Genomic DNA, 19,384 nt, shown 5'->3' with positions numbered 1-19,384 from the left:
CCCCAGAGGGAATACTATGCAGGCTTTAAAAGTGAAGATATAATACATTATAAAAGTGGCATATACTCAGAAGCAAATCAATCCTATCATAACAATTCATTAAGGTAGAAAGCAATAAAAATGGGCATTCCTCCTCACCTCCACAAACCCACAGGGCACTCCAAAGAATAACACTATTGCCTTTATCTGAAAAATTGTTGTCCAAGGGAAAGCTGTTGTTGATTTAATTTTTTTTCTTTTCTTTCTTTTTGCTTTTCTTTAATTTTTTTTTTTTTTTTTTTGAGAAGGTGGTCTCACTTTATCACTCAGGTTGCTGTGCCACAATCACAGCTCACAGCAGCCTCAGCCTCCTCTACTCGGATGATCCTCCCACCTCAGCCTCCTGAGAGGCTGGGACTTGGAACTACAGGCATGTGCCACCACACCCAGCTAATGTTTTTATTGTTTTGTAGAGATAGGGTTTCACCATGTTTCCCAGGCTGGTCTCAAACTCCTCGGCTCAAATGATTTGCCCTCCTTGACCTCCCAAAATGCTAGGATTACAGGTGTGAGCCATTGCACCCAGCCCTTTTATACTTTAATAAATTTTCAAATTTCCTATAATGAACAAGCATATATTTTATGACCATAAAAAGAACCTCATTAAAAAGCAAATTAATAAAATCTGTGTCTTTGCAAATAGCAGATCTATAGTGTTATGACATCACAGAGAAGGCTGCCTAACTTATTTCTAAAGGGTATCAGGCAAGGAGGACCCATAACTTCCTTCTGAAATAAATGGGCTCGAGAACCTCTGATAGATTCCCTAAATTCCTTGTGATAGAATGTCTTCCTCTTTCCACACCCCCTCCCAATTATTTTTTCTCTTCTCATAAACCCAATTTTTCACCTCTATTAGCAAACCCAAAGCTTTCCACAAATTGTCTCCTATTGGCTTTAAATTATCCAATGAGGATCTATATTTTAACCAATGCTGAGCAGAAAAGAAAGATTTCCTGATAGTCATAAATGCAACCAATGGATTGCAAGTTTCATGATGACAGTCACAGTGTCTTACCTGCCATTGTTCTCCCCAAGATTACTGACATAGTATACCTTTAAAGGCTAACATTTGACTTTAACTCAAAGATGAGTCTTAGTTATTTATTTTCTAATAACTTTATTAAGGCGTAATTTACATACTATAAAATTCTTTAAGTATACAATTCAATGACTTTTAGTAAATTTACAGTGTTATGCAAATGTAACCATGATCAACTTGCCTCTCTGATAGTGGCATTTTATTACCAAATCAGAGTTTCCTCTGCAAAATATTCACAACTCAGAGAAAGCATTTATTATTTATCTTTCTTTTTAAATTCCTACCCCAACAGAAAGACATAAGTTGCAAAAATACCATACATTCCACCTCACTGAGAACTTTTGACCTTGTCTTTCTGAGAGAGCCCCAGTTAGCCTCCAACTTCAGGGGACCAGTGCCTGGAAGGGTTTAGTAGCACTTTGGGCCAGTCGCTTCCCAAAATATCTTCCTCTCTTTTTTCCTCTCTTAAATTATTTGTAACAGAGACACCTCCTGGCCATAGGTGATAGGGCTTCCCAGATCAGCGTTTTTACAAAGAATGTCTCTCAAAGCTGACCTACCCCTTAATCAAGTACTTGGGACTCAGTTGAAAACAAAAAAAGAAGCCGAGAGAGCTTCACTGGGAAAGGGAGAATTTTGGAAAGTAATTATGTGGATTTTGTTGTATTTTTAAGGCGTTTTCTTTATGAAAAAAAATGATGCAAAAGCGGTAGCTGAAGAATGGAAATAAAATTGTTAAGAAAGTTAATTGTTTCTCTGACATTTTCAATGAAAAATTAAAGGTTTTAGTACTTTCTTGAAGGTCAGAGATTGCCAAGAGACAAAATGCAGTAGTCAAAAGCAGAGAGCCTCTGAAATGTGTGGTCTTTGCTAGGCCTGAGATATACTTTAAATGTTTCCCCTGTACGGAAAAATAAACCATCCAACTACTATTGGTTATCTCCATTTATATGACCTGCAAAAACCTCAAGCAATAAGACACATGCCGCAAGATGAGTTTACTCTCCTACCTCATCCCCAAAGTTATTCTTTCAGCAATATTCCCAGCCTCAGCAAACGAAGTTACCACTTGCCAGTCATCCAAATCCAAACTCTCAGAGAGTTTTGACTCCTCTCCCTTCCTAATCCCTCCCACTAACCAATTTGATAAGGTTAGGTTCTGATAAATCTATTTTTTCACATATTTCCGAAATCCATTCCCTCTTCTTTGTATCACCTGCCTGTTCCTTGGTGCAGGTCCCTTCCATTTTTCCCCTGGAAAATTGGAGCATCTGTTAATCGATCTCTTGCCACCAGTCTTGCTCTATTTCAATTATTTAACCACGGTTGATCAAGTGATCTTTCTACAATGGAAAACTAGCATAAAATGAACCTTGCACCAAACAATAGGTCCCTCACACATGGCTCTCCATCACCAGGCTCCTGCTCACCTTCCTGGCTCCTGCTCATTATCTGCCCCTGACATGCAAAACTCCAGGCACATCGAACTTAGGGGGTTCTCCATGTAACCAGGTTCAGGTTCATGTTTGCTCTCTTCTCACCCTCTCCCTCTTCTTCTCTTTGATCCTCTCCTCCCCTTCCTCTTCCTCCTTCTCCTCCCTCACCCTCTCCCTCTCTCCCTCTTCCTGCCCCCAATTTGTCCTCCCTTCTTCTCTCTAACACTCATCTCAACTCTCCCTGATGCTTCATCCCACATTTTCTCAGTGGCCCCACTCCTGCCCTGCTGCAACCCAGGACACTCGTTGTCATGTATTAAGACAATGTACTAATTTCTCCACCATCTCCACCTGCCAACTGTAAGCCTGCTGAGGGCTAAGACCGTATTGCTTATTTTGTTGCACCTACAGTCTAGCATACTTCCTGGAATGTAGTAGGTGTATAGTTTTTTAAAAAATGGAAGAATGAGGCCGGGCATGGTGGCTCATGCCTGTAATGGTGGTTTACACCTGTAATCCCAGCACTTTGGGAAGCCGAGGTGGGCTGATTACCTGAGGTCAGGAGTTCAAGACCAGCCTGGCCAACATAGTGAAACTCCGTCTCTACTAAAAATACAAAACTTAGCCGAGCATGGTGGCACATGCCTGTAATCCCAGCTACTCAAGAGACTGAGGCAGGAGAATTGCTTGAGCCTGGGAAATGGAGGTTCCAGTGAGCCAAGATCATGCCACTGCACTCCAGCCTAGCTGACAGAGACAGACTCTGTCTCTAAATAAATAAATAAGCTCCAAAAATAACTACTCTGGTGAGTTAGGTTTTTAATTTGTATCTAAGCAGTTGTCAGTATTTTTCTTTTATTTAACTGCTATTTTTTGCATTTTTTTCCTAAGAGGCTAAATTGTGTGCTAACTACCATTTTCATCATACTATCCATCCATGATTATTAAAACCCCATGGTCAGGACTCGGGATTAAGATGGGTGATAGGAGGCAGGACTAGCTTGCAGCTGCCTGGACAGAGCAGTGTATGGAGACTCACATCATGAATTTTTGTTCCAAGAACTACCGCAGGAACATACCAGGAAAGCTAAGAGAATCCATAGACCCTTTGAAGGAACTGGATCACAACTGCATTCTCCCTGAGATGCTGAAAACCTGTGAGACTGCTTGCTTTCTCAACAGGGAGGCTCGTGGTCAGGGACAAGTTCTCAGCCCTGGTCACCAGCCGCCTGGAAATGGACTCAGTGCTGTTGAAAGGGCACGGTGCAAGTAAGCCCAGCCTTTAGGGCTGCGGGCTGCATGGGAGCAGGGTGAGACCTGTGCAGGCTTTTCCCCACTTCCTTGGCAACCTGTATAACTCAGCAGAGGCAGCTATAATCCCTCCTGCAATATAACTCCACTAGACTGGGAACCACATCCCCATCCCCCACAACAAATAAAGAAAACTACAGACCAATATCCCTTGGTATCCCCCAATATGTTCATACATGCAAAAATCCTCAACAATGTACTGGTGAACTGAATCAAACAGCATGTCAAAAAGATAATTCAACATGATCAAATGGGTTTCATACCAGGGATGCAGGGATGGTTTCACATACACAAGTCAATAAATGTGATACACCACATAAAGAGAATTAAAAACAAAATTCACATAATCATCTCAATAGATGCAGAAAAAGCATTTGACAAAGTCCACCATCCCTGTATGATTAAAACCTTTAGCAAAATCGGCACAGAAGGGACATACCTTAAAGTAATAAAAGTCAGCTACAACAAACCCACAGTCAACTTTATAGTGAATGACAAAAAGTTGAAAGCATTTCCCCTGAGAACTGGAACAAGACAAAGGTGCCCTCTGTCACTACTTCTATTCACCATACTACTGGAAGTCCTAGCCAAAGCAATCAGACAAGAGAAAGAAAGAAAGGGTATCCAAATCAGTAAACAGGAAGTCAAATTAGCACTGTTTGCTGATGATATGACTGTATACCTAAAAAACCCTAAAGTCTCATCCAAAAAGCTCCTAGAACTGCTAAACAAATTCAGTAAAATTTCAGGATACAAAATTAATTTACACAAATCAGTAGCTCTGCTAAACACCGACAGTGACCAAGCTGAGAATCAAATCAAGAACTCAACCCCTTTCACAACAGCTGCAAAACATAAAATAAAACACTTAGGAATATACTTAACCAAAGATTGAAAGACCTCTACAAGGAAAACTACAAAACACTGCTGAAATAAATCATAGATGACACAAACAAATGGAAAGCTATCCCATGCTCATGGATGAGTAGAATCAATATTGTGAAAATGACCACAATTGCCAAAAGCAATCTGCGAATTCAATACAATTCCCTTCAAAACACCATCATTCTTCACAGATCTAGAAAAACAGTCCTAAAATTCATATGGAACCAAAAAAGAACCCACATAACCAACGCAAGACTAAGCAAAGAGAACAAATCTGGACTCATCACATTACCCAACTTCAAACTATACTATAAGGCCATAGTCATTAAAACAGGAAAGTACTGGTATAAAAATAGACACATAGACCAATGGAACAGAATAGGGAACACAGAAATAAACTCAAATACTTACAGCCAACTGATCTTCAACAAAGCAAACAAAAACATAAAGTGGGGGAATGACATCCTAGTCAACAAACGGTGCTGGGATAATTGACAAGCCACACACAGAAGAATGAAACTAGATCCTCTTCTCTCACCCTACATAGAAATCAACTCAAGATGGATCAAAGACTTAAATCTAAGACCTGAACCCATAAAGATTCTAGAAGGTAAAATCAGAAAGACACTTCTAGACATTGGCTTAAGCAAAGACTTCATGACTAAGAAGCTAAAAGCAAATGCAACAAAAACAAAGATAAATAAATGAGACTTAATTAAACTCAAAAGTTTCTGCATGGCAAAAGGAATAATCAGCAGAGTTAACAGACAACCCACAGAGTGGGAGAAAAATCTTCACAATGTATATGTCCAACAAAGGACTAATATCTAGAATCTATAAAGAACCCAAACAAATTAGCAAGAAAAATACAAACAAACAATCCCATCAAAAAGTGGGCTAAGAACATGAATAGACAATTATCAAAAGAAGATATACAAAAGGCCAACAGACATATGAAAAAAATGTTCAACATTACTAATTATCAGGGAAATGCAAATCAAAACTACAGTGTGATACCACCTCACTCCTATAAGAATGGCCATAATTGAAAAATAGAAAAATAATATACACTAGTGTGGATGCATGAAAAGGGAACACTTTTACACTGTGGATGGGAATGTAAACTAGTACAATGACTATGGAAAACAGTGTGGAGGTTCCTAAAAGAACTAAAAGTAGATCTACTATTTCATCCAGCAACCCCACTACTAGGTATCTATCCACCCAGAGAAAAAGAAGTCATTACACGAAAAAGATGCTTGCACACAAATGTTCATAGCAGCACAATTTGCAACTGAAAAAATATGGAACCAGCCCAAATGCCCATCATATATATACATATGTGTGTGTGTGTGTGTGTGTGTATATATATATATATTATATATATATATATAAATGGATGGAGTTGGAGACCATTATTCTAAGTGAAGTAACTCAGGAATGGAAAAAACAAACATTGTATGCTCTCACTCATATGTGGGAGCTAAGTTATAAGGATGCAAAGGCAAAAGACTGCTACATGGACTTTGGGGACTCGGGGGAAAGGATGGGGTGTGGTGAGGGATAAAAGACTACACTTTGGGTACAGTTCTTGGGTGACGGGTGCACCAAATCTCAGAAATCACTGCTAAAGAACATAGTCATGTCACCAAAAATAAATAAATAAATCACTCATGGCCAGAACCAGACAACCACTGCAGGCAAAGCCTGGAGGCGGCAATGGAAACTGCAGTGTAAGGGAGTGAGGAAATACCCCCAAGTGGAGCTGAAGACACAAACATACAGCGACACAACAGATGGTGGCTTTGCTTCCCAATCTATTGGTTGACATAAACACCATTGAAGAAAAACGGCTTCTTCCTTGATACACCATTTAGTTCTTCTTAGAAATAAATAACTATGAAGAGCAAATCTGTATCTACAACTTTTCAAAGTCTAGTAACAGAGTACTACAACTTAGAACAGTACTCTTTAAAGGGTCAAGTTTATACTTCAATAAAGCTGACTTTTAAAAAAGTACTCTAATTTAAAACATGACCTAAACCTTAAAATGTATTGAAATAGATTTCCCTGAAGCCAAGACATATCCAAATAATTCATTCTGTACAGACTATGCTAAAAATGTTATATAATTTAAAAATTCACAGTGAACAATTTGATTTTCCTTTTAGTTTCTTTCCAATTTCCTCTTTTCACATTTGAAAGAGATGTGTCACTTTTTATAAACCAAAGTATGCATGATTTTCACTCTGTAAAATTTCATACCAACCCGTTAAACTGTTGAAATATGATATATGAGCTCTCTCCTTCATAGGGTTTGAAATCCACACAGGACTTGAGGCGGAACATCTCAAAGGCATACAGAATGGCTCCTTTAGCATTCAGCCCTGCAGACATCAGTAAAAATATCGATAAGCGTTAGTTTAAACCTTGGATAATATCTATAACTTATAGTTTAGAGAAAACCATGCTACCACATGAAATCCACAGAGGTGCATGATAGATTTTTTGTTAATAAATAGATTTCCTGGTAACTAATGCAAAATTGGTTATGGACATGTGCAAAATTAGTTGTGGACACAAACATTAAGTGCATACCTTGAAGGCACAATGCAAATATGTCTACAAAATAAGAATACTCACATGTGTATATGGCTAAATAAAATAATAAAATAACTTCAACACTTTCTCCCTTTCCCTTTCCCCCACTGAAGCAGAGATTTAGAGTGCATTGCCTCAGGAGAGTCACATGGCAGAGCAGAAAACAAAAGTGACTTGTGAGTAGCTCTGACTTTAGTCGACATAGATAAAGTACCTTAGAGAAAGGCAGTGAGATAGTGTTCCTTACCCCAATCTAAAAAGACGTTCTCTCTTTCTGGAGGAGGAAAGCAGACCTTAGAGAGGTTTGTGGGTTCTGAGGGCATAAGAAGCACATGCGGTATTTTACCCTGCTTCCCAGCAAGATGCCTAGGAGATGGCAAGACTAGACAGCTAGTACTGCACACAGTCTTAGAAAAGATTTCTGTAACCCAAGCTCAGTAACCAAGCAGCAGAAACCTAATGGACTTGAAGGGGCAGGAAAAATAGATGCTGACTGGTAACCTGTGGGGACCAATGACCAAAGATCAAATGCCTTTCATTTCACCTAGCATGCATGCACTTTGGCATTGTAAGACAAAGATGGGGTAGAGAAGAAAGATACTCCAGAGGAACTGAGATTATGTTTTACTTTGTGTGTATTTTTCCCCTCCCATCAACTTACTGAAGGCTAGAATCTAAGTTAAAAATTAAGCCAAGCTATATAGAATTAAATTATATTTCTTGCACATTTGATTTAGTGCTTTCTCTCAAATAGTTTACAATTATTGCCCAGGAAATTACATCATATTTTTCTGGCCTTTATTTCATTTGATAAACTATCAAGTTGGAGCTTCCACAGCCTGGATGTCATAATATCATATCAAGATCATTGAAGAAATAGTCATGGAAATAGTCAATAAACTAATTGTGGAAACAACACAGATAACAACAAGAGCACGCATCCATCTGCTGGGAGATTTTCATGCACTTTTGCCTATTCTTATTTAGTTACATCTGTAATATGAAGAGATATATCTAAGATAGTTGTAGTTTCACAACAATGTAAGAAAAAAAGTGATTATACTGAAGTCAAGCTTCCTAGAAGGCTATCTGACTTTTTTTATACTAAATCCAAATGGTGGGATTTCTGAGAGTGGTTAATTTTTAAATCATAACTCTTCTTCCTTCTGCACACCTGAATAAGTTGTAAAAAGGGAACTAAGCAACTCTGTAATAATTTTGTAAAAATTGCCTCAACATCATTGGGATAAATGGAAATAGAGCCCATTTGAAGTCTTCCTCTTCTCCATGAAGGCAACCCTGAGTGCCCCTCCTCTGAATGCAGGAGCCACATTTGGTCTTCCTTCCTTCCTTCTTTCCTTCCTTCCTTCCTTCCTTCCTTCCTTCCTTCTTTCCTTCCTTCCTTCCTTCTTTCCTTCCTTCCTTCTTTCCTTCCTTCTTTCCTTCCTTCCTTCCTTCTTTCCTTCCTTCCTTCTTTCCTTCCTTCTTTCCTTCCTTCCTTCCTTCTTTCCTTCCTTCCTTCTTTCCTTCCTTCCTTCCTTCCTTCCTTCTTTCCTTCCTTCCTTCCTTCCTTCCTTCCGTCCTTCCTTCCTTCCTTCTTTCCTTCCTTCCTTCTTTCCTTCCTTCCTTCCTTCCTTCCTTCCTTCCTTCCTTCCGTCCTTCCTTCCTTCCTTCCTTCTTTCCTTCCTTCCTTCCTTCCTTCCTTCCTTCCTTCCTTCCTTCCTTCTTTCCTTCCTTCCTTCCTTCCTTCTTTCCTTCCTTCCTTCTTTCCTTCCTTCCTTCCTTCCTTCCTTCCTTCCTTCCGTCCTTCCTTCCTTCCTTCTTTCCTTCCTTCCTTCCTTCCTTCCTTCCTTCCTTCCTTCCTTCCTTCTTTCCTTCCTTCCTTCCTTCCTTCCTTCCTTCTTTCCTTCCTTCCTTCCTTCCTTCCTTCTTTCCTTCCTTCCTTCCTTCCTTCCTTCCTTCTTTCCTTCCTTCCTTCCTTCCTTCCTTCTTTCCTTCCTTCCTTCCTTCCTTCCTTCCTTCCTTCCTTCCTTCCTTCTTTCCTTCCTTCCTTCTTTCCTTCCTTCCTTCCTTCCTTCCTTCCTTCCTTCCTTCCTTCCTTCCTTCTTTCCTTCCTTCCTTCCTTCCTTCCTTCCTTCCTTCCTTCCTTCCTTCCTCCCTCCCTCCCTTCCTTCCTCCCTCCCTCTCTCCTTCCTTTCTCTCTCTCTCTCTCTCTCTCTCTCTCTCTCCCCTCTCTTTTTTGGAGATGTGGGTCTCAGTTGCTCAGGCCAGTCTTGAACTCCTGGGCTCAAGTGATCTTCCTGCCTCGGCCTCCCAGAGTGCTGAGATTATAGGTGGCCAAAGCTTGATTTTCATGAGTCACCTTTATGTAGGTGTTTTGCTACACTTAAGACACTGTTAGCTCCTTGAGAGAATGGGGTATACTTTTTGTCTTATTGTAACTCTTCTTCCTAGCCGACTGCCCTGGCATAGTAAGTTGTACATAGTTCTCTGTCAAACAACAAACAACAAGTTAGTTTTGAAAACCACTAGCATTCCTTTAACCCTAGATCAAATAATATGAGAAGAGTTAACTTTATTTATTCTGGGTATTTTTCTTTTGACGAGAGTTAACTTCAGATACCAATGGCTGTGTGTATTAGAAGATAAGCATAAGAAGGCTACCTAGATTCAGTTTAGGAATCCTTTGAGAGAATCTCTGGTGCTCATAACAGTCAAGGAGCTTGAATCTAATTAATCCTCCCACAGATAACAGTTGTAAATTTGAAAAAGTAAGAAAATAAACTCTTTAAATATGCCGGAAAATAGCTAAAATAGGTGGAAAATGGAGGACTTTTTTCTTTAAAAAAGGAAAATTTCAGTGGGTAAGATTCACATTCATACAGCTTTTTGCATGAGGGCACGCCCTAATTTCTTCAGTGTGAGAAAGAGAGAACTCAGGCATAAATCTACAGTTGTATTTTCTTAACATACCACAGGGACAGGTTTGGGGCTGAGTTTTAACTTGAGTGTCTGAAAATCAAGGGAGGAAGTCCTGGAAAGGAAAGTCATGGTTGACAAGGAGGAGATTCATCCCAAAGTTTGTGGATAAGTGCCTCTTCAATCCTTGTCTAACTCATGAACTTTGCATAAATGGGAGAAGGCTCCAAGGCCTTTAGTGGGAAGTAGCCATTGGAAGACTGAGCAACCTGAACAGATACATCAGTTGCTGCCCACTGCAGTGGAGGGACAATCTGGAGTTTGAGTCATGCAAAGTTACAGGGGCTGGGGAAACTCGGGTATTCCATTGAAACCCCAGAAGGACCGTGACTTAACAGTAAAGACTATGTTCCAGCACTAAGAGATTTGCCTTGAACCAAGGACAAAACCACACAAAGCCTCCACAAATTCCAGATGATCATGCGGTAATTTAACTGCTCTAATAAAAATTAACACAACTCAGAGAAGAATGAGAATATGCATAATCACTACAATGTAATATAATGCCTAATACATAATCAAAAATTATGAGACCTGTGAAGGAACAGGAAACTGTTATCCATAGATAATATTAAAGGCAGTACTAGAGAAACAGACTCCAAGATGACTAAAATGTTAGAATTAGCAGATAAACACTTTAAATCTCTATTATATACTTGTTAAAGAATTTAATGAAAAAAAGATGAACACACAAATAATCTCAGCAGACAAATGGGAATTATATAAAAGAACCCAGTGAAAATTCTATCAGTATTATATCCAAAATAAAAAATTCACTGGATACTTTTAAAAATTAACTGGCGATGATAAAAGAGATAGAGAGAAAAATGTTCAGAAAAATGAATAGAGCTTTAGTGACCAATGCAAAAAATACCACCCAGTCTAAGATATGTGCAGTTAGAGTTTCTGATGGATAGGCGACGCACAGAAAAATATCTGAGCAAATAACGGCCTAATATTTTTCAGTTGGTTATTTAAAAATCACCTCAAAGATGTAAGAAACTTGGTGAGCCCAAGCAGGATGAATAAAAAGAAAATCAACATAAGCATATCATAATCAAACTGTTATAAAAACAAAAATAAAGAGGACATATGAAAGGAACTAGCGAAAAAAGACATTACATACAGGAGAACAACAATATGAAAGATGGATTTTTTCTTATCAGACACTGGAGATAAGAAACAGTGTATCTGGAGCAAAATATTTGCAAAATATGTATCTGACAAAAGACATATCCAAAATATATAAAGAACACTTACAACTCAATACTAAATAACAAATAACCCAATGTTTTAAATGGGTTAACAGAGAAGATATTTTACAAGGGAAGATATACAAATGACCAATAACTAACTTTAAAGGAGATCAACATTACTAGTCATCAGGAAAATAAAAATCAATAAATTAATAAGATAGCACTTGTACAAGAATTATCACAACAGTTTTCTTCATACTAGCCCCAACAGAAAAATGGACAATAATTTACAGTATATTAATGTAAAGAAATATTACCGAGTAGCTAAGATAAAAGATTTAACTGTTGATCCACACCAATATGGAAGAACCTAAAAAACGTAAGTCAAAGAAGCTGGACACACAGTATTTATAAAATAAATGCTATGGTATATGAGCTCATTTATCTGTAAATCAGCTGTAAATCACGAAAAACTAATCCACAGGGAAAAATCAGAATGGTGGTTGTCTCTTAGGGAGCGGGGATGGGAATTGCCTAGAAAGGAACTTTATGGAATGAGGGAGGTGTGCATTATATAGGCATATGTGTTTGTCAAAAGCCTTATATACTGATTTGTGTATTTCACTCTATGTAAATTTAACTTAAATAAAACAATTCTATGCAAATACTGAACTCTAGTTAGAAAGCTTGCTTTCACAGTGGTCTGGGTCTGGGCATCTGAACTTTAACACTAAAGGTGACCTTCACACGGTGTTGCTTGAGAAATACTGCTGTATCCTTACTACCTTTATCTTATATCAGGTCACTTGTCTCAAATCACTCTCAAATATAATTTCTTACCTACCTTGCAGCTAGAGAGACCATACCACTTAAGCTGTGGTCTGCGTGGGGACCAATAGCATCAGCATCACTGGAGGACCACTGGACATGCAACATCTCACACACCAACTCTGACCTACTCTGCAGGTTAACAAGCTCCTCATACGAATCCTATGCACATTACAGTCTGAGAAGCACTGCCTTACATCTCACAGAGGCAATGGTGAAGGTTACATAAAATATTAGATGAAGGCACAGTGCCTGGCATATAATAGGGTGGCGGAGATGTGACAACCAGGATAAAAGAACCTGTAATGGGAAAGAACCCCTTTTAAAGTTGGTGTTTCTTAAATCATGCTCCATTAAGTATTGGTGTTCCATGAATTTGCAAGGCAAACACTGGAGAAAATAACTCAATTTTCCAAGTGTTAGCTGAGAACAACAACATTTGTTTATATCTAGCTGTTCTCCATAAAAAGGGATTCGAGGCAGCACTGATAAAGAGGATGGAAAATACTGAAACATAATCTACATCTCCTGAGACTATAAGCAGCCTAGCAGCCCAACAAGATGAAGCAACCTTGTCCTGGCTTTCCCTCTTCACTCTAATCTTGTCCATCTGTCTAAGCAGGTGGGGCCTTGTAGGCATTGAGTCATCATGGCTGCTCAGCTGTCAGTTAACTGCTTGAGGGTGCCTGCATGGGGCTTCTAATATTTATTTCTACCGGCTGTTAGTTCTATACACAATCTTAGCTGAAAGGCAGAGAAGTGATTCTACTAGTCATTATTTCTAACAATGAGTAAAATGTAACATATTCAGATCTTTTTCTCAAGAGAGAAAAGAGTAGACATTAATAACACCAAGAAAAAAGGATTGTGAACATGTGAAATATGGACTTTTCTATTTCTCAAAGTGTGGCATGTTTCTCTTGTAACAAAAAGAGAAGAAATCAATATGCTGAAAATAGGATCCTCACACTACATTTAGATTCACCTAAACAAAGTGCACACTTTGCCTTGCTCTGATGCAAACTATATTTCATTGGGTTTTTGCTCTTTTACGTTGCTCCTGGTTATACTAATAGTTTAATGTGTGTTGCATTTTAAAAGTTATTCTTGGATACTGTGTATCTCAGACTGGTTAAGTAGCACTGGTTTTGATGTAATGTCATGTCTTTCTCCCCATGAGATAAAGATTTGTCAGGATTTGAAAACCCTCTTAGACCCTGGTGGTTACTCCCAATGTGAAGCCCATGAACAGGCTGAGAGGGGAGAGAGAGTTAAACCGAAAACTCCTAATTAAGAGCAATTAATATTACCCAAATTATCAGCCAAGATGTAAGGAATGGGGAACTTCCACCTGGTGTTTGGGTCTCTCAGGCCATTTCTGGAGTTCTGTGAAAACAAAGGTAAGGGTGAGTGGGAAGCCTAGTCCTCAAGGTCACCTTGACCTCCTCCTTCAATAAACTCTCACACAGCAAACAGTCTATCACACAATTCAAACGGTTTAGTGGCAATTTCTCTTCCGATTATGAAAGCAATAGAAGTCCCTTGAGAGATAATTTGGAAAAATCAGAGAAATTATTAAGAACAAAATAAAGGGGGCCTGCAATCCCAGGAAAATTGAATAGATAAACCATTTAATTATTTTAGACTCTATTGTGCTGTTTACTTATTTTCCCTCTGTTTTTGTCCTTACCAGTTATAGTGGAACTCCTCACTGGAACAGATTATAGATGAGATTTCTCTTATCTCCTTCACAGTGCCCATCCCAGGGCTGGCGACAGAGCAGAGACTGACACCCAATGGTACTGTCTGTCCTGAGGAACTTACTGCATCTTTGACAGGTACTCACCTGCAAGAGGATGTCCCCTTGAAAAAGGTCCAAGCCTGCAGCTGGAAATGGAAATTTTTTTTAAAAAAAAAGAATATTTGAGTGAACATTATTAAAAGGCATCTTTCATAATAAAATTAATCTTTGCCATTATAAATCTTTGAATATTAGCCTTTATGTGGCAAAACTTTTCGAAACAATGCAAAAATTCCAGTTGAGCAAATGTGAATGGCCAATGAGTATCACATATTGTCATAGCCTCTGTTTTCAATTTTGAAACAATAAATCTTGTCTAAGAATCTTAAAAGTAAGAGATAAGTTAGAAGGGATTTTATTGATCACTGACTATAAGAAAAGGGATTTGAGGCAGCACTGATAAGGAGGATGAAAAATATTGAGAGAATGGCTGGGGGTGGTGGCTCACGCCTATAATCCCAGCACTTTGGGAGGCCGAGGTGGGCGGGTCACCCGAAGTCAGGAGTTTGAGACCAGCCTGGCCAATGTGGCGAAACCCCTTCTCTACTAAAAGTACAAAAATTAGCTGAGCTTGGTGGTGCACACCTGTAGTCCCAGCTACTGAGGACGCTAAGGCAGGAGAATTGCTCAAACCCAGGAGGTGGAGGTTGCAGTGAGCCATGATCGCACCACTGCATTCCAGCCTAGATGACAAAGCCAGACTCCATCTCAAAAAAGAAAAGAAAAATATTGAGAGAAATGGAGAAAAAAATAGAGTCCAGCGACATGAAGTGATGTACTATGTAACCCAGGGGCCAAGTGAGCATCAAAACTCCGGCCTTCCCATTCAGGGCTCTTTCTGCCCCCATACCATTCTGCCTCTTGTCCCAGGGTAGGTGAATGTATTCTGCTCTTTCCCACGAAAACACGATGATACCCTCCGAAACCAAGCTCAAGGTGCTGCCCACGTCATAAGGAAGACCAGAGGATTGTGGACAGATCCATTCAAAACCATACCTCCAAACATCTGTTCTCAGGTGCTTAGCAGAATACACTCTCCCACTGCTGGTATTGCTTAATCCTGGCCTCATCCTGTTTCAGTAAGCAAGATTCTTAAAAGGGAAGATCTTTGTGGGAAAATTTCTCAAGCATTAAAAGAGCATCACTTATCATAACTCTCATGTGACAAGCAACATTTTCTGTAAAATGCAACAACTTCAGGCAGAATCACTGGATTGTACTTCATTCTGAGGACAGCCCTGATTTACAGGCCGGGAAACCAAAGCAGAGATTAATTACCACAGTCTCACGAGCCAACAGAGGCCCCATTTGGCAAAGCCCATGGCTCATTCAGGAACCAGCTCCATTTATGCATAGGACACCAAGGAGGTGTTAGGTATTAGCAGGCATCATGATTTCACTGGCCAGTGACTAACTAGGGCTATCCCTGCATCACTGCCTTCCTCATGCACACATTTGCTAGATTGCTTAACCTCCTTAGCCCTGACCTATTCCTATGCTAGCAGTGCAATTAAACAACCACAAGCAGTAATGACATCACTGTACCACTGTCGGTAGGACCCAGATTTGAATAATCTTTTAAATAAAGGGACTTTGTTCTGGTCCATCTATTCTTTCATTGAGAATAGTTCTACTATTTGTTTGTCCTGAGCAAAAGTCTGTATTTCCTGACACCTGGCCTGGATTATAATGGAATCAAGGGAGCTCTTCTAGAGTGAAGTGAACGAGCCCACTCAGACTTTGGCCCCAGTGGTCAGACAGAATGGATGGGGTCATGGGAGGCAGGGAGAACTTCCCAAAGAAGTGCACATCCAGTGAAAGCAAGCCTCAATCTATTCATTACCCAATTTGTTCATGTAGTGCACACTTATTAAATGCCTAATGTGTCTGAAGCATTATTCTAGATGCTGGGACATAGCAGAGAATAAAACAAAGTCCTTGAGGAAATGACACTCTTGATTGGGGGAAGAGGGAGACATACAAATAAACAAATAACTGTAAAGTATGACAAATGGTGAAAAGTACAATAAAAAAGAAACAAACGAAAGGTAAGGTGGGAAAGAGTGCTGAGGTGAGATAGGTTTGCTATTTTATTAAAGAGTGGTCAGGGAGGGCCCCCCAGAAGAGGTGGCATTTTAGCAGAAATACAATAGAGTAAGGGAATGAAGGAAGTGTGGTGGAGGTAAAGGCAACACCAGATAGAGAGGTCCTGTGGCAGGAAAGCCTTGATGTCTTAGGACAGTGGTCCTAAACTTGAGCATCAGAGTCCCCTGGAAGGCTTGGTCAACACAGGTTGATGAGCCCCCACCCTTGGATTTCTGGTTCATTAAGTCTGGGGCGAGGCCTAAGGATGTTCATTCCTGAGAAGTTTACTGATGCTGCTGGCTGGGGGACAGCACATTGAAAATCACTTCCTTAGAGGAGGAGCTGTGCAGTCAGGGTGGCTGGAGAGCTCAAGTGGGAAGAGGAAGAGTAGTCACAAATCCTGTTTCAGCAGATCGACTCGCACTCTAATATGCATAGAAATCACTTGGGTCTGTCAGATTGGAGATGCTAATTCGGTAGGTCTGGGGTGGATCCTTAAATGCGGCCTTTCCAAGAGAAAGCTCTTGAGTGACACAAGTCACTTTGGACTGTGGAACACACTTTGGGAATCAAGGCTCTAAGGCCTTTACTTTGTGTTGGAGGAGAAGTCATTAGAAGGTTGGAGCAGAGAAGTGGCACGATCTGAAGGATAATAAAGGAAGAGTTCTATGTTGTGCAGAATAGTCTGTAGGGAGCAAAGGCAGAAAGGAAGCACAGTTATAAGGACCAGTTCGGATATGAGGTGGCTGACCAAGGTGGGAACAGTAAAAGTGCTGAAAAGTCTCAACTGTGGGATGATTTGAAAGTAGATGTAGGCCGGGCACGGTGGCTCATGCCTGTAATTCCAGCACTTTGGGAGGATGAGGTGGGCAGATCACAAGGTCATGAGTTCAAGACCAGTCTGACCAACATGGAGAAACCCTTTCTCTACTAAAAATACAAAAACTAGCCTTGCATGGTGGTGGACACCTGTAATCCCAGCTGCTTGGGAGGCTGAGGCGGGAGAATCACTTGAACCCGGGAGGTGGAGGTTGCAGTGTGCTGAGATTGTGCCACTGCACTCCAGCCTGGGTAACAGAGCAAGACTCCATATCTTGGGAAAAAAGGAAGAGAGAAGAGAAGAGAAGAGAAGAGAAGAGAAGAGAAGAGAAGAGAAGAGAAGAGAAGAGAAGAGAAGAGAAGGAAGGAAGGAAGGAAGGAAGGAAGGAAGGAAGGAAGGAAGGAAGGAAGGAAGGAAGGAAGGATCAAGTAGATCTAATAGCATCTGCTGACAGATTTTGCATAAGGTATGACAGAAAGACAAGAGTTAGGGGCAACTCTAAGATTCTGAGCCTAAAATCTAGAAGGAGTGAGTTACATTTACTGAAATGAAAAGGACTGAGAGGAGCAGGTCTTGGGGTGGAGGATAAGAAATGTTAAGTCAGCCTTGTGAGGCAAAAAGAAGATGGCGAAAGGTGGCAATTTTCTCTATATGATTTTCACCATCAATTTACAGTGTTAGAATCTGGCCATATGGCTAACCCAATCAATCCTGGTGGTTTGGTTGAAATGGCCTAAAAAAAGATTACATGGTAATGAGATTTCTTCACTGGGGTCAAAGTTCAGAGGTGGTGGTAGGCCTGAAGAGTACAAAATGGCAAAGAGGTAAAGAATTAATTTTTATTAGATAGATAAGGATGAGATTAGAAAAACTCTAGAAATTCAAATCCCAGCCCTGTTGTAAAATAACATCAGATTCTCTGAACTGTTTACACCATGTCTGACTCTAAAAAGAGTTATTTTAGTGCCTGGCTCTGAAGTCTTGGGACTCATTCATGCATTCACCCATTTACCTTCCTAAACTATTTCTGCGCTGCCTATGCAGCCATTCTCCAGGTATTCCAATTAAATATCAACTAACTGGCTTCTCTGTGAGTGAGAGAACGCCAGAAAAATTGACCCTTAGGTATAGGCATTTTCATTTTGTAGTCTTCAGATAGCACTGAGCTATTAAGGTACGGGCTGCAAGATCTGGAAGTGAGCCCCGTCACTGCTACCTATGATCCTGAGCAGGTCACTCTAACCATGAGAAGCCACTTGCTCCTCCCCCCAAAAAATGAAAACAGCACTTACTTCACAACAAGACTGGACACATAAAAATATCATGGCCAGTGGAGGGGTTAGGTTTTGTTTCCCCACTAAATATAACCAGAGGCTTATTCTTATATTTTTCTTTAACAATCAGAATAATTATCTATTTGTTTTCCTTTTCTTCCAAATACAAATTGGAAAAATAAATTTTTTATAAAGAGAAACTTGTTATGTATCTAGATCCATTGAGGACTCCCTAGCTCTCCTAGAATGTCTGGTCTAACTGTCTTCTCTTTCCACATTTTTATCTTTCAGAAAATGCAATTTCTCACAAAGCATCAATAAATATTTCTCCCTCAAAGAATCACAATACAGTATAATGAAGGAAAGTGCTTTTCAGTAATCCCATCACTGGGTTTTAAGTAATTTCAATACTTTAATATGCAAAAATTGACCTCACCTAAATTGATTGCTGAAATATCCTTCTGTTCACCAAAGTCTGCATCATGTACTGTTAAAAGTGAGGGAAAAAAAATATTATTAGCCTTGCTGAACGAAAAAAGTTCAAAAACACTCTCTGTGCATTTGAACTAATTCTTACCATTTTCTTTAGGAAGATACTTAATCTGAAAAAAAATAAATATACAGAAAATGGATAACGTATACTAGAATTAATATTTCTAAATATCCAAAAAGCAGGACTCTACTTACCGATACAGCTGCTATGTGGGCAAAAAACAAGGTAAAGGAGAGAATGCATGTGGATCTAGTCCAAGCCATTGCTGCGAGTGAGCTGATTTTAGCAGACACCTTGTCATAAATACCTTTTAGACTTTACCCTGACGGTTGTATTAGAAACTTTGACCCTTCCATATGTACCGTAGTGCTAAAAAAGGTAGTCAAAGATAACAGCATTGACTCTTTCGAGGACAGACACTAAGTTTACCTTAAATGCTTAAGCTTCAGAGACTGGGGAAAAGTTTGAAAAATTAATACTGAAATGAGCATATAAGAAGTAATGACATTCCTATAGGGCAGCAATAGCGATTCATATAATATAACAGAAGATCCTCTTAACAATAAAAACAAAAATAATTTTAAAATTTATTAT

The 19,384-nt window shown here is 39.6% G+C and overlaps 1 protein-coding gene across 1 annotated transcript in view; it reads right to left on the bottom strand.

Moving 5' to 3' along the window:
* Window positions 1–19,130, bottom strand: part of MEP1A (meprin A subunit alpha) — a 40,160-nt gene extending 21,030 nt beyond the window's left edge. The window contains exons 1-6 of the mRNA XM_007972329.3: window positions 18,985–19,130; window positions 18,875–18,899; window positions 18,734–18,784; window positions 14,164–14,204; window positions 13,628–13,703; window positions 6,983–7,100 (exon numbers count right to left, since the gene is read on the bottom strand). Of these exons, the coding sequence (XP_007970520.3) occupies window positions 6,983–7,100; window positions 13,628–13,703; window positions 14,164–14,204; window positions 18,734–18,784; window positions 18,875–18,899; window positions 18,985–19,053 (380 nt within the window). The 5' untranslated portion in view covers window positions 19,054–19,130. The remainder of the gene's footprint in view (window positions 1–6,982; window positions 7,101–13,627; window positions 13,704–14,163; window positions 14,205–18,733; window positions 18,785–18,874; window positions 18,900–18,984) is intronic.
* Between the last annotated feature and the right edge of the window lie 254 nt (window positions 19,131–19,384).

Source organism: Chlorocebus sabaeus, chromosome 17 (assembly GCF_047675955.1).
Source record: "Chlorocebus sabaeus isolate Y175 chromosome 17, mChlSab1.0.hap1, whole genome shotgun sequence".
Lineage (NCBI taxonomy): Eukaryota > Metazoa > Chordata > Mammalia > Primates > Cercopithecidae > Chlorocebus > Chlorocebus sabaeus.
The sequence above is the reverse complement of the archived record's forward strand: the minus strand, read 5'-3'. Positions and strand labels throughout refer to the sequence as shown.